The sequence below is a fragment of the Rhea americana genome, unplaced genomic scaffold (assembly GCF_003343005.1).
Source record: "Rhea americana isolate MKP2758 unplaced genomic scaffold, rheAme1 scaffold_309, whole genome shotgun sequence".
In the NCBI taxonomy this organism is placed as follows: Eukaryota; Metazoa; Chordata; class Aves; order Rheiformes; family Rheidae; genus Rhea; species Rhea americana.
Genome location: NW_028186434.1, coordinates 141,664 through 158,272, shown reverse-complemented (window position 1 = coordinate 158,272; position 16,609 = coordinate 141,664). Strand labels below are relative to the sequence as shown.

Genomic DNA, 16,609 nt, shown 5'->3' with positions numbered 1-16,609 from the left:
GAGAAGGACCTGGGAGTGCTGGTGGATGACAAGTTGACCAGGAGCCAGCAATATGCCCTTGTGGCCAAGAAGGCCAATGGTCTCCTGGGGTGCATTAGGAAGCAGCAGGTCGAGGGAGGTGATCCTGCCCCTCTACTCAGCCCTGGGGAGGCCTCATCTCGAGTACTGTGTCCAGTTCTGGGCTCCCCAGTACTAGAGAGACATGGAGCTACTGGAGAGAGTCCAGCGTAGGGCTACAAAGATGATCAGAGGGCTGGAGCACCTGCCCTCTGAGGAACGGCTGCGAGAGCTGGGCCTGTTTAGCCTGGGGAAGAGAAGACTGAGGGATCTTATCAATGTGTACAAGTACCTGAAGGGAGGGTGTCAAGGGGACGGGGACAAACTCCTTTCAGTTGTCCCGTGTGACAGGACAGGAGACAATGCGCAGAAATTGAAGCACAGGAAGTTCCGCCTGAACGTGAGGGGAAATTTCTTCACTGTGAGAGTGACGGAGCACTCGGACAGGTTGCCCAGAGAGGTTGTGGAGTCTCCTTCTCTGGAAATCTTCAAGGCCTGYCTGGATGCAACCTTCTAATACGCCCCATATGACACCAAGAGTGTTAATGTAGAGGAACTATGCCTGGAATCCACTCAGAGGCAAGAGCACTTTGGATTTATAGTCTGCAGCAAGCTGCCCAAACACATGGGCTTATCAGTGTCCAACAAGGAGACACTGTGCAAAGATTTAGAATAGTTCAAAATGCACTATATAAAAATTGAAAGCTTGACACGAACAATATACAATTTTATTGTATCATACTAAGAAATTAAAAAGATGCATACAAGAGAGCAAAAAGAAAACCCAGAATGTTAATAAAGGCATCCAGTGGTAAATCTAAAATAAACCATTCTTTAAGACTGTAAAACTGAAAAAAGGAAAGTGAAGAAAGGTTCTTCAGCTCCCTGAGAAGAGCTATACAGACATACAGACATAGCTATAAATAAGATTCTGTAATGAGTTGAATTTTGCAATATTTAAAGGATGCCTTATAACAAGAGATGTACTTTTAAAGGAGTGTTTTTCCTCCTACAAGTACCAAAATTCTCACTGGCTAGTGAGTAAACTCACTATAGATGAGTTTACWGCTTTTGGAAGAAACAGGGGTTTTAACCTTATACACTCTTCAGCCAATTTCCCACAAACATTCTGCCTTTCAAACACTGGCTTGCATACTTGCTCTCCAATAAATGTTTAATGTAAATCTCTGACTTGGAAGATGAAAACAAAATTCCACAAAACAAATGTCTCCATTACGTCACGCTCTGAGCAACTAACTCACATGTTAGATTTTCTTCAGTGTCAAGATCACCTTGGCGCAGCAATCTACTAGGAAACTATTTACAATCTGTAAAAGTTACTGCTATTAATTTGGGGGAAGATAATGGGGAATAAGATMCATAATAAGTTCTATAGGGATGGGTACAGCTCCCAGAAATGTTTTAAATTTGAACCAAGTGATGGTTAGAGGATGCATTACTTTCAAAATATTTAACCCTTGCTAAGTCATTAGGTTCCCAGATCACATAGGAACTTTTCAGTATTTCACTGTGTGCAGTTAAATGCAAGGTACTCTTCAAGTAATTCATCAAATTAGATTCTCAAGTTCTAAATGCATAAGGTGAACCATCTTTATAAAGGTAATTCATGCTGAGAATGCTTTATAGCCTTTTCTACAATGACAAACTGACACCATGGAACTAGTTGACATATTCCAAATACATATTAAGAATGAAATTTAGGATTATTCCAGCTCTGCTCTAGAATAGAACTGAAGAACACAAGCAAATCACTATGGAAAGTCTGAACTGTAAGCGCTGATACTTTCCTGTTAGTTCAAAGATCTTTTTACAGCATTAAACAGCATTAACTAAGCATAAATATATAGGGATGGCAAGAAAAGGGAACAACCTAAAAATGTAGTCCTTTCAGAGGTATTTCTAGCTTGGTATCTGTTGTGTTGTAAGATATGCAGAGAAGCAGCAGCCAAAGAACTACTTCCACTATTCTTGCTGTCCTACAAAAGGAAAAAATGAAAGACATATAAGAAAAAGAGGACCTGAGGATGGGCAGGTCCTCAGGAGCACAGATGGAGCACAGATTAAGTCACTGAGAAAAGAATAGGAACTGACAGCAACTGAGGTATTGCCCCTGCATTTTTTCCTGCAAGAATTACTGAGCGCTAGTGTAAAAAAAAAAAAAAAAAATTAATAATTGTTCAGCAGCCTGCAAGGAATCCTAGGCCCTGCTTACCCTACAGAGTTTTGCAAGTTGCACAGTCCAATCAATTTTCCAGATCACAAAATAGTTTGTAATTTATTCACTGAAAAAATTACCCAAGTTTATTCTCAGGCCTCATAAATAAAGAAAATGCTTAGAACTGAGTTAACAAGAGGGTGACTATGAAGGTTGCATGGGATTGTGGGAAAAGCACTGTCTCTTCGAGAGTCAAAAATAGCAGCATTTTATAATACAGCTAAAGATTTTCTTTCTGAAATGAAGTTCTTCAGAGACATTTTTTTTTTCCTGCTGAGTCAATGAATAATTGTAGTAAGTGCTGTTCATCAGCATCYGCAAACCTGGCTGCCTGTTCTGCTGCCCATAGGGTTAACTCGGGAGACATGGAAGAAAGAAGTGTAATTTGAAATGGATGAATGACTAAAGCAGAGGCAAGCACTGGCTCTGTAGTTCTCTGTGCTGCTGGGAAGGATAATCCTGTAATTCGTCTGGCTCCTTACTGATGGGGGGAAGATATTTCCATGCAAAAGGCAGAGAARCAGCAGATGCCCTGGGGAATGCATCTCACTTTGAGCCCAAAGGCGGGCAGCTGGAAACAGCACAGGCACTGCTGCCTTCTCTGAAGTTGGGACTTCAAACTAGACTCCACAGCTGCTGGAGGACCAAGAACATGAGGAGTGATTTATTCGTAAAACACTTAAAAATATTTTTTGTCTTGTTTTGTTATCAACAACCCCAAAAGCCAGATATTTCTCTCTATTTAGCACTGTTTTTACGTGCTTTAAACGTGTGCTCTCTATTGCATCAGTGTCCCAGCAAAAATCACCCTAGCAAACACACAGAGGCTATTCCCAGTTTGTCCAGCTACACTGAAAATGGTTGTGGTATTCTGAATGCACATACTACCCAGACGAAGGACAAAAATAAATCTGGGAGCAGAAGAAACAAGCAACACCATCATGTGTCAGGTACTCTTAGTTTTCTGACACAGCACAGCTCACATGTCCTTCCTGTGCAGCTTCCACTGGGAGGGGAGATGGATGTTGATGTTTCAGCCTTCTCCTAATCCGAGCTGCCTGCTCTAGCTGGATCCTGCTGATTTTCACGAGGTTTGGAAAAGCAAGGCCTTTCTAGCTCACTCCACCTTTCAACAAGGTAGAAGCCAAGTGAGTCAGATGCAGAACCGAAGACCGTTGCTGGAAGCTCGAACACCTTTCCTGGAGTTGTTTGAAAGCTGCTGCAAATTACTTATACTTTAATATAATTTTCCSAAACATCTGGCAAGTGTTTCTGTGCATGATGCAGCCCATCCCTGAGCACGTCAGGGCACCATGCATGATCACACCGTTTTCAAACGCTGGTTTTCATCACACAGCCTTAAGAACAGCAATGAATTTTCAATTAAGATTTCAGATTACTATCTATTGCTTAATCTTCAGTCTCTCAGACAAGACAGCACACACACAYTCTATTTTAAAGAAAGCTCACAAAAAAAGTGGGCTTTAAGTTCTCTTTCAACTGCCTCCTTTCATAACCTGGCTACGTTGCCTGAACCATACTGTATAAAAGGCATGAGACAAATACATCTTAATCAAAGACAGTCTTTCGGTTTTTGTGAAGTACACCAATTGTGAGGTGAAATCTTTAGCCAAATATCCTTGTATTTTGCAAATATCTTGTGAACTACTCCAGTCATTAACTAAGCCCACGTTCAGCAGCTCCAGAGGAAGAAAAGCATTTTAAAATATACCACAGAACAGCTGCAAACTTTGGTATGCAAGAGGCAGCCTGTACTCCAACACTGCTCTTTGCTCTGTTATGAAAAGTTATTTGAACACTGCTGTTTCAAGGCTGCTGGAAAACTAATACAGATTTGAGGTCTCAGGTTATATCCTGTTAGAATTATATCAAACTCCTCAGAAAGAATCGGCAGTTCTGAGTAAATGCAGTCAATGTCTAAAYAAGCATGAAGAGAACACATCTTGCTGCTACAGTGTTCCTCCATCAAAATTGTGCAGGGGTGGTATCATTCCTTTCTTGTAGAGATTACCTGATGGCCCTTTAAGTTGSATTAATATCAGTGAGGTTTCTGGACAGCTGGAAAAGTTATGTCATCCTCCGTTGTTTTGTAGAAACTGGTTTATTGTTCTAAGTGGAGTGTCAGTGAATAGGTCTACACAATGCATGTCCATTTAGCTTCACCACTTGTTCCTCATAGTAGCAAAGGTACGACCACAATAATGAAAGACAGACAACCAAAACACGCAGCAGATATTACTGGATTAATTTTAGCATGTTAAATCAGATTGCCCCTGCAATCCTTATTGATATCAGTAACCTTATATACATTAAGGTCAACTGTTTATGCAATTCTGCTCCTAGTCAAAACTAAGAAGCTCAGAACTAAAGCACCCGACCATTTAAAAGTAAATGTAGATGATCCACCTGAGAGCCCTATGATTTTGAGGCCCTGTGTCAACGAGCACACACTTCATATATGAATATTATTTAAAAGCTTCAAATTTAAGTGGATATTGATGAGAAGCAACGGGGACCAGTGAGTGTTTGGTGATCCCAGGAATATCATAGAGGGCTGGAAAGGAACTGGGCTGTTGTTTTTATCCTCTTTTACCATCAGATGGGAAGACTGAGCATACACAGCCATCCTTCTCACACTTGGTTAGCTGCATTACTAAGGAATCAAACTATGAGAAATGACGCTATTTCATTTACTCTGCTTGTCTGAGTAAAAAGCCTTGATGAGTACTATGCTATCACAGCTAAGAATGCTTTTGGTACCTGGCCTGCAGTGCAGACAGGAAGGATGATCAGAGTCACCCTYCAGGGAATAAGCCCTTTGTTGTTATGTGTTTGCTTGGATTAGCTTTGTTTTTCTGGTGCTATCTTTAAGTGTGTTGGCTATGTTAGCCTTAAAAGGGTGAGACAGTAAATCACTCTGATACTCTCTGCAAATAAGAGGCCTGGCAGCATTTTCTCAACAGATGTTAAGAATTGTAACTGGCTGCACAGCTATTTTGAACAGTTAGTTGCCAAAATAACCTCAAGGCATCCCTACCAGTAAACCTGCCATCTAGAAAACTCTCCCCCCAAAATATTCACAGCTCGATGACCTACTCACTAATATTATTCCTTCCCCTCCCCACATATCAGTAGGATTTGCTGAGAAATGATTAACTGCCTTATGACCATCTGTGCTCAGGTTACATTGGCAACCTAGATATTTAACAAGATCACAGCTTTGTACAAGCTAAGCCCAATTACTCTTTGCTGATTCATCAGTCTATCTAAAGAACTTGGTAATGCAACAGGTAACCAAACACTCAAGAACAAATAAACACCTGCATAAACAAGTACTTCATGTCTTATCTTGCCAGTGTCAGCTACTGACAAACAGAGGGAAAAAAAACTCAGGTTAGGCCACAGCTGCTTTATACCAGCCAGTTGAACAATATGCTCTTACCTTGCTTGCTGGCAGACGCTGCAAATCCAAGCCTTCTCCTTCTTCTGGTAAGAACTGCAGTTCTTGCAGATGTTGTACTTGCAATCTTGGCATTGTCGCTTGCTGTTGATAAGAAACGTGAAAGGGGAACAGCAGCGAATACAGCAGTGCTCGTTGAACTTCTGTTGCTTGGAAAGGATGCTGCATTTGTTACCCTCCTCATCCAACTTCTGCTTCATTTCACTAGAACAAAAATACAAAGAAAATTTCATTGGGACATCAACTCTTTGTCTCTCTCCTCCTCCCATATCATCATGTCATACTATTAAAATAACTTTTGCAGATATGAAACAAATGTCAGAAATAAGTATTCTAAAGCCAGAATTAGGAAGCAAAAGCTCCTATATTCCTTAGTCACATATAGCCAAGCTATTTAAACTCTCTGTACTACGAGCTAAAGCAATTAATCTCCCTTCATTTACCTCCACCAACACAACCCTCAAAAGAGCCTCTGTTCCATGTATTCCAGCTATACAAGGTGACAGTATCATTTGAGAATTCATGGCTACTTCTAGAACATTTTACAAATCAAGTATCAGTTCGTGAAAGTGAAAAGGCTTGGTGCAAAGTAATAAAAATACTCTGGATCAATTAAGTAGTTTTGTAAACAAGAGTTCTGTGTTTGTTTTTTTTGATTCATGAGGTCATATTACTCATAAACAGCTCCAAATTTGTCAAAGAATTTAATTATATGTTTCATTTCAGAGAGATATGGGTATTTTACTAAGTTAGGAGCCAAATGATGATTGCTTTGAAAGTGTCTGCAGAACCCAACAGCTTTCTATATTCTTGAAGAAATGCTCCTTTATTCAAAAAATTTGTACCAAAAGCATAGTATTCACTAATTTGCAATCTCCTATTTCACAGTGTTTTTGTTGTTTTGAAAATTAGGCAGTATATTCCACATTATGCCTAAGAAAAAAACCCCATAATGAATGTATCTGACATGTATAACTAGTATATAAATTAAGAGAGAGAAATAAATCAGGATTTATGAAAAACATGCTAGACAGGCAATACTGTGCACATACACACATTAATTCTTTCTGTATAATAAAATTAGTTGTGGCTACCTCAATATTTCTAACTGCTGGTAAGAACCATTTATAAGATCAGTGACACAAAAGTCTTCAAAAAGATTGAAAGTACCCCAAGAAACAGATTAAGATGCAGGAAGACACAGTCATGATATGCTGACTTGCACTTAAAGTAATGTTCAAGAATCTTGCTATAGGAAGAAGAAAAATATACATATATGTAAAAAMATACACACTTTCTGCATACTTTTTCAGAAACTGGTCTGAGATCATCTACCTCATGTTTAGAAGGCTATTAAAGTAGTCATCTAAAGCATGTAATTTCTAAACTCGCACATAAATGATACTTAAGCCTATTCTAGACATACACCTTTTATACACTTAAAACTTTAAAAACAATTTATTTTTGTTGCATGTTCCCAATACAAAGGTGGTTTATCTTCAATCAGCGGCTCAAAACCAATTAGACACTCTCTGGAATTTCAAAGATAAGGTCTTTTTTTTAAGCACTTATGTCCAGATGACAAAACTTATTTATTTCTGCAGGTTTTTAATAAACAAAGTTTTAAGGTTAAAAAATGTAAGAAATTAACACTCATGGGAAGAAAAGTCTGAATTATCAATTCAGACATTTGACTACCAATAGCCAAATCAGCTTTCTCATGCAAACTGATAAAACCATACCACAGATTAAATTGGACCGTTACACTCGTTCATCTCATCCCCATTCCTCTGTGGCCCTCACACCAAGGCAGTGCCTGCATGGGCTTTCTAGAGGAAGGAGAGAAACGGGCAGCTCCCCTCCGCCCACAGTGCTCTTCCTGCTCCCCAACAAGGTGGTGGGACAGTGCAGTACTTCTGCACTAGAGGCCAGATGGGAACCCGAGGTCGCAGGAAAGAAGCTGGGGAGACAAAGGCTACATGAGATAMGGAACACTCATGGCACAGAAAAGAAGCGTTAACACCCTAATATGCTGTAATCTTTACGGCAAGGTACACCAAACAGCAGATGCTGGCTTCCCTGAAAAGAGAGAAGAGCTGACAAGTCAAGGTCAAGAGGAACAGTGAAAGAAGAGGAAAAATTTTGTCCACGCACATAGCTCTTTATTGTAATCTCCCAGAATTAGCAGCACTTCGATATTTGGTAGCATTAGCCTGCAAAAACAATACACGCATGCTCAGTGGCACTCTGAAGCCTCATTAAGGCTCTTAAGCACCCCAGTAAGACAGACCACGGAAGCAAAAACACCTATAGAAGTACTGCAGTGATACTTGCACAGTATAAAGCAGGCAGTTGTATTCACAATAGAGCTGGTAAAGCCTGATATCTAGGAAAAGCTGAGCACACACCAAAGCCTTTTCATCAGTACAAGCATTAATTACATCTCTCTCTATCCAGTTGCCAACAATCATTAAAGTTGTAGAACAGAATAAGCAGCAGAGCTTGCTAAGGAAGTGGTCTGTATAGCGTGAAAAACGATAGAATCAGAGGATTGTGCATGTGTTGTCCTAAYATACAACACAAAGACACTCCTCCGACTTTGCATACAGATGAAATGAGTAATACTTCATATGTGAGGCCTTCTACCTGATTAGGTTGGCTTTCAAAATTCCCCAGCRCTGAATTCTGTCTGCCATCGAGAGCAGCTGCACTCCAGAACCCAGCCAGGCTGGCTAAGTATTCCCATCTTCTTCATAAACACAGAGAAGCAGGCAATACAACACAGACAAATCTATACAGTGTCATCCCATGCCAAAGTTCACAGAATATTTCTCCACCTCCTGCAACAAACAGATCAGCCCTAGTATGCCACAAGAGGAAAGCAGAAGGTGCTTACCAAAAGTACCAGGCCATCATTATAACAGAGGGTGGGTTTCCTTTTAGGAGAAACTTCTATGTGATGCTAGGAAACACCTAGGCTTACATTGTATAAAGTCAAAAAAAAAAAAAAAAAAAAAAGCCTCAAAGCAACTGGTCCTCACTAACCTGGTCTTAAAGTGAATTCCCTTCTAGATCTCATTACTTAACTTAGCATTTTTAATAGGTCTGCATGTGCAGAGCTTCTTAATTCTACTTCCCTAGCCCAGCTCATCTGCATGCATCCCATGCTCCTTATGTATAATAAATACTGTTCTTGGATACTTGACAGACTGCATTCAATTAGCTCAAAAAATTGCAAACCACATACATTCAAATAATCAACATAATAAAAGTCAAAAATTATCAGCTTGATAATTTCAGTTAAATTTAAGCCTAAAACCAACGATTTCCATAAGTATAGAAATCATTTTCAATATCCATGACTTTTATGCTTGTTTTTTAAAGACTTTTCCCCAGGCTAAACAGGCCCAGCTCTTGCAGCCGTTCCTCAGAGGGCAGATGCTCCAGCCCTCTGATCATCTTTGTAGCCCTACGCTGGACTCTCTCCATGTCTCTCTTGTACCAGGGAGCCCAGAACTGGACACAGTACTCGAGATGAGGCCTCCCCAGGGCTGAGTAGAGGGGCAGCACCTCCGTCGACCTGCTGGCAACACCCTTCCTAATGCAGCCCAGGAGACCATTGGCCTTCTTGGCCACACGGGCACATTGCTGGCTCCTGGTCAACTTGTCATCCACCAGCACTCCCAGATCCTTGTCTGCAGAGCTGCTTTCCAGCAGGTCAGCCCGCAGGCTGTTACTTTAACACATAAAAGAATCTACAGTCATGAAATGAAAGCAAATCAGCAGGCAACTGCAAATAATATTGAAATCTACGAATCTGGTAAATTTAGTTAGAAAATAATAGTCTTCAGTTTGCAGCTGTATTTATAGTCACATTCATTCAGCTTTAATCTATGTATGTGTGTGAGCACACAAATATATACATTTATACAGCCTGTATTATTCAACGATCCTTGCAAATGAAAGCTTGAAATCTAACCCACATAGTACCTTCCATACCTCTTCCCCACGGAAATTTATTAATAACTACTGTCCTTGAAAAAGAGAGYCAACTATAGAAGAGGAAACAGTGCCAGGCTAAAAGACTAGACCAAAATAAACTTAAACCATCTGGACAGATGCTTTCACAGCTGTATGTATTTCAATAATAGTTCCTCAGTCCTTGAAAGTATGTCTCACCTAGAGCACAGACAGCTGTATTCAGTGGAGTTCCCCACCAAGAAGAAAGGACATAGGGGAACATCAGAGACATGGATTTTTTGCTCCTCTTCTGAGGCACGTGTGCCCTCTTCCTGATTAGGTATCTCTATCCATATGAAGTACAGTGAGAACTGAGTGGAATGTTTTTGGTCACTGGTAAAACAATTGAAATAACTCTAAAGATTTTGAAAAACTGAAATTCACCTAATTCAGCAACTAGAATTCGGATATATTTTCAGATAAATAATTAAGCAATACATGGAAAAGTCAAAATGGTTCTTCAGTGCCTTTGAAGTGAGCTATTTTGAATTTTTAAAATGGTACATTCTGCTTTGAAAAGGACTTTTTCTAATAAAAGAGCTGCAAATGCTTTTTTCTTTTTTTTTTCCAGATCTGCAGTAGATACTGTCATTCAGACATCTGATGCCTCTTTTCTTCCCTTCTGTCATTCCTTCCCTTCCCTCATTCCTTTTTACCCCTCCATCGGCAGCAGATAGCACGCAAAAGAGAGATCTCACTTGTGTGGAGCTTATGGTCACTGTCAGATTGCAGAGTTGGTTCATGCACTGAGCATAGGCCCCCTGGCTAAATCTGCATTAGCAGATAATTCAGCACACTATGAACAGATCAGTAGACTGAAGTTGACAGTGCTGAAGACCTACACCTACACAATACATGCTTCAGGAAGTCTGCTTCAAGAAAGGCTTCATTTGAGCTCCTGGACCAAATATTCTCACCTTGCACATGGTTTGAAGCTGTCTCAATGTGTGATTCATTGGTTCAGAGACTTATCTCCTCAGTGGAAAAAGTATATAACCAAACAGAGCACATTTGCCACGCACCAGGAGAAAGCTTTGGTCTAGTTTCTTCCAAAAGGAAGTTAGCTTGTGCACACCAAAGACATGTTAAGTAAAACATGATGCGATAAATGAAGATGAGACGGTTTGCATCAAAACTGTACTACTGTGCTGAACTGAAATTTTAACTTGTAGTCATAGGCAACTAAAGGTCTACAACAKTACGTTGTAGCCAAGGTTTGCTCACAGCAAAGTTTTTTATGTTTCTACATCAGTCTTGCTGACCATTAACAATAATAYACATCATTACAAATCAGCATCACATATGAAGCAAACTGATCAGGAATTTTCAATTTTCCTTTAAAAATTTTCAGAAGTACACAAAACTTGCACATGGGCTTGTGAAAGTTTTCCTTGTAACAGCATTTTAAGTTCAATGTATCATACACACTCTTCATTTCAAGACATATTCTGGATTGTCTTAGTTAAAATTTAGCATAACAAAGTACTACCAGTAGGATACTAATTTTCATCAGTTAGTTTTAAACACCTTTGAACATAACTGACCTARTTCTCCACATCATCACACCAGTTTATGCTGATGTTACTCCAAGAATTCCATCAAAGTTGTGGAACAGCAAGACACAAATGGTGTAATGGAGTAAGGAGTCAAAAGCTATTTATTTTGTAACTACACCTTGAAACWTTACCAGAGATGTTTAGACTGTAAGCTTTTATTCAGTACTAGAAAGTGTGTACATAGTAAACTAGGGAGTTTCTCAGGGAAAAAAAAAGAAACTGTCTCAGACTTCTCTGCTGCCTTGCAAATCTTTGTTTCAGTCAACTCTTTCTTCCCCCACCATGCTTCCAAATTAAACCAATGTTTTACCAGGTCACCTTCCTCCTCAGTAAATGTGGTTCAGACTTACCTACCTGGTTTAGCTGCTGGACTAGACAAACCGGCATAGACCCATAAATCCCATTCTGTCAAGYAGGACTGATGTACAGTCGCCTGACGTACAGATCAAATCTGCCTCTGATGCAAGATTGCCGGTGATTTAATACATAAGCACATCAAAAGGGGAATTTCTGATTTAAAAGCAGAACAGTTAAGAGATCTATGATAAAAAAAACAAATTAGAATAATATGAAGCTCTAATCTTTCCAAAAAAACCCCACTACCAACCAAAAAAAAACGGAGTACAAAGCATGGGCACCACCATAAATGCAGGACCTCAAAACTCGCATAATTTACTTGTCACAAAGGAATAGCTCTATAACTGAAATATCTGTTAATTAATAACAACTAAGGAAGTGCATGTAATTAACCTCCAAGTGGAGGAAGTTTCTCCAGTGGGAACCATAACACAATAATTCTTATTAATTAGCAATTARAATTCTAACACTGATGAAATAATTTTTGTATAACTGAATTACTCACTTTAGTTACATACATTTAGTTGCAAGTATGTGAAAAGGCTTAGGAATGACCACCAGCTTGATGCTCAGGGAGTAAGGCAAAAGGAAGAAGAATTCTACCTCAAAAATGTAGTAAAAATGCCTAGGCATGCAATTGAGATTTTACAGCTGAGAGAAGGGAAAAGGCATCACTATGTTTTCCATAAATATTCCATAACTGCAGAGGTGCTTTCCATCGGAAATGTCTCGCTTATTATCTCAGCAGTTGGATTTGGGTGTAGGAGGGTCAGAGCTTAGCCAAGCATATTTTCCCGCATAATCTTCAGTTAGAGAAAGGAGGAGAAAGAAAGCTTCTTTTATTAAAAAGTGAAGGTTACGGAAGGTAACAGAATACCCAGGGACACAATATTTATTCCTTTAGAGACACGGACATCACAAATAAACAAAAGGGCTGTTGTAGTACAGGCACTGATGCTTTGGCTATAGGTTGAATGCATACATGTCTGTTGCCTTAAGCTGCTTTACGGCATCAGAATGGGTGAAGTTTTCTTCCTTCCAACTGTCTCAAACAGTTAAAATTTTCTTTTCTTTCCTTTCCTTAAAAAGAAATTGCAATTCATTTTTGTTTGTTTGTTCACTTTGTAGACTGCCACAGTTTCACAGCACTTTTACATATGTTCTGCCTATAGAAGAAACCTCCGGGAAAACGATAAAGTTAAAGTCAATGCAGAACATGTGACAGAGGGCCAAAAGTAGGCCACAAGAACCAAAAGCCAAGTATCTCCACAAGCAGAGGTTAAAGAGGCACTCGATCGTGCGTTAGCTGTTGGCACATCCAATCAGGAGCCGCTTCTATTCAGCCAAAAGAAAGAAAAATAGATGCAAATACTGGGATAGCAACATGATTTTTTTTTCCCACAATTTTTTTGGCTATAATGATTTTTTTTTATCCAATTCTGTACTGTATTCCTTGGCATCTTTGAAACTACCACTGTAGGCCAAGGTTGCAAATATCAGTCACCCCTGCAATACGTACAAATCAGACATACAAAAAAAGCAGCATTTTAGCATTTACTGCAAAACACAGGAATACCCTAAAAAATCTTGACTATCAGCCAGTTATTTTATCGAGAAAAACAATTGCACAAATTCCTGTTTGAAGCAAATGGCAATTACATGAAATATTTTTGAGAGCTATAAAACACAAACTGGAACTCACAGGTACTTAAAATCATGTAATCTCCCCTTGAGCAAAAAAGGGAAAGCTTTAGAGGAATTCAGTACACTGGTTATAGCTAACTGTGAAAGCTGAGAAAAGCTCAGAGAATGATCGATAGTTAATAAATCAAGCAAAACTTTACATTTWAAAAAAACGCTGCCCTGAGAAAAACTATTGATTTATAAAAAACATTATTCGAAACCAATATCCAATTCAGACATAGCATTTTTCTTTTTATTATCATTAATAAAAATGCATGCCCTGTAGAACACACAGTCCATGATGGTGAAGGCTGCTTTATCTGAGATTTCCTCCTTGCAGGAAAACACGGAAGTTGCATAGATTACCTTGTACAGTTCAGTTCATTTTCTAAACAGTGCCACCACCATAGTGCCTTTTTGTCCAAAAAGTGCTTAAAACACTTTAYATGAACAGTTAAGGTTCCCAGAACTATCCTGGTTTCTTTTCATCTATTTTATTCTTGTTGGAGAAGGTGTCTTCTGCTGACTGTGAACCTCCACAAGGGACACGGAAGGCCTTCAGTGAGAGATCTGTGTTACTCAATCACATTTATCTGCTGAGAGACTGTAGAAACCAGGTTCGTGCTAAAAATGCTTACCAGAAATTCACAGGCCAAGTGGATTGGTCTATCTTATGATTCAGCASCACTAACTGCAGAAAGGAAATGGAAGAGCTTTATAGCACATCCATACATCTGTATATAGTCATGTCCAAAAAAATAAACAAATCTCTCGATTAAAGTATTAGTTTGCCTAACACCAGCAAGATCTACAAATACAAGGCTCTCAAAACACAACACATAATGATGTCCAAGACAGAAAAATGAGTATTTGATGACTAGCCTTCATCACTGAATCTTGATCTTAATAGCTCCACAGTAGCATCAAGACAGTGAACTCAAAGATGCTCAGCTTACTGGAGTTAAGACAGTTCAGGAGCAGCAAAAGGGCACAAATGCTAGATTTGCAATGGAGATATAAAGTCAAGAGGAAGTGAGGAATGAAACAGAGCTCTTTGTCCTTTAGTATCAGTATAATCATCTTTCTAAATTTTTCCTACATTTTAAGAATGAGACTCCTAGAACCATCAAAAATTCTGACTCTAATCAAGAACAGTTGCTGAAAATGAGAAATGAACCTAAACTGCCCTCTAAACATGGACTAGACTCTGAACAGTCATCATCATTACTACAGTCACACAAACCAGAGCCCACAGAGACTGAAAAATCTGAGGCTGCAGGGCACTCTGTTTTCCATGATGCTACATAACAGCTGACGGAAACACAGCTTTGCCAAGTCCCTAGTCAAGGCATCTTTGTATCCCAGCCACTACTGCATTTATCTTGCACATAATGTAAGCCAAGATGGTTTGGGCAATCTGATCAAAGATGTGGGAAACAAAGTGCTGCCTGTGAAACTAGCCCTGAGAACCCCGAAAAACACTTAGTGTATTTGTTCGCAGAGAACACTGTGATGTTGCATCCTTGTACTAACAGTATCCAGGCTGGCTAGCTGAAAGGTAGGACAGATCTTTGAGTTAAAGGGACTCCTAAACACCACAAGCTATTAAGACGTTATACAGAAAAAAGGAAGCATGTGTGGAGAGAAAAAAAAATTAACAGTCCCAAGAAGGCTGAAATTTTTATGCATGTAATAAACCTGGTGGTCTGCATTATATGCATGCTATAACCTAAGTGAAGCATTATCTTCTTCATTAATACTGAAAAAAAATTCTTACTCATATCCTTGTTATTTATTTGCTCATTACTACAGTCATGTCAAGACAAATACTTACATGTGTAAACACTGAATCATGCCTCTTTATCCACCGCGTCTAATTTAAGCTGGATGAGTAAAGCTAGATTTGGGGTTCCTCAGTAATGGGATGCAGAATAGAAGTCACTTTAAAGGAGACTGGTTTTAAGAGAGGGGTTAATCCTCCTTCAAAATCAGGTACCCTAATAAAATTCTCTCTCTCACTCAAAGCACACAAACTAAATTTGAGAGATCCAAAAGTATGAGTCAAGTAGAGCTTCAATACTCTGTACTGTTAGTCAGTAAAATATCAGTGGATTGTCACATACCATTAAAATGGTTTATATTCAACATACTGTGTTCTACCTACAATATTTGCTTTTTTCCTCTMTTAAAATGAAAGAAATGCTTCAAATATCAAAGCAAAAGGAAATGTTGTGCTGAAGTAAACTTCACTTTCTTTAAACTGCTTCTACTGTGCACAGTGGAGAAGTACTTTCAAAATCTTTCCAAAGGTCTTCAGTGACTTGAATCTCTTCAAAATCCTAAATGATAAAATATTTATTTACAAGAAGGCATAAATCCTCCAATTTATTATTTAATCAGAAGAACATAAAGAGAAGTTTGTAGAAGATCAAAGAAATATAGCTGCAGTAAGAAAAGCAGCAAGTCATGTAAATTGCATAAACATTTGAAAATATGCATTATATGACTGTACATTTGTTTGTATCCAATTATAATAACCAAAACCCCAACTAAACCCCTGAGAGCATGAAAGTATTTTATCTAAGGAAATCTTGTGATGTGTTCAACAGAGCATAAACGACTCAGCGTTTAATTTCATGGTTTATGCTACTAGAAAAATATTCAATAAAAATAAAAAATGTCACCTAATTTTACGTAGGGCCCTGATCTTCACTTCTAAGATTGATGCGAGCTTTGCCCTTTGTTGCAGCAAGAGCATAATTCAGGCTATTCAGAGTCACCATAACACTGCTGCAAAAGAAAGGGACCTGGTATGTGTGGTATCAGCAAAAGATTCACCTATTCTAGTTCTTCAGCATTACATAATACATTAGCTATGGCAAGCATGAAAGAATGTAAAAATAAAGCGTTTATTTTAATTAGCATCTTAGGTATTTCTAAGAGGTCTGTTACATCTCAATGTCAATTATCCCAAGATATACTATTATATCCAGCCACAGAAAATGCATCTTTCAGGCTAATTATGTAATTCAGAAACTCATGCTACAAAAGTTCCTTTCAAGTCAGTTAAAAAAAAGTTCACCTTCAGCCCACAGGAATATCTGTCTTCAACTTGGATATGCATTCATATTATTAAAATATACCATTTAGGATTCAACATTTTCCTAAGGATTTTCTTCCCAGAACTCCAACACTTCTACTTGATTAACAACTACCTTG

General features: G+C 38.8%; 1 protein-coding gene across 3 annotated transcripts in view; it reads right to left on the bottom strand.

The window, feature by feature from the left end:
* Positions 1-16,609, bottom strand: part of MYRIP (myosin VIIA and Rab interacting protein) — a 207,602-nt gene that overhangs the window by 118,508 nt on the left and 72,485 nt on the right. For all 3 annotated transcript variants that reach the window (XM_085309963.1, XM_085309965.1, XM_085309964.1), the window contains exon 2: positions 5,757-5,978. In XM_085309963.1, the coding sequence (XP_085166089.1) occupies positions 5,757-5,978 (222 nt within the window). The remainder of the gene's footprint in view (positions 1-5,756; positions 5,979-16,609) is intronic.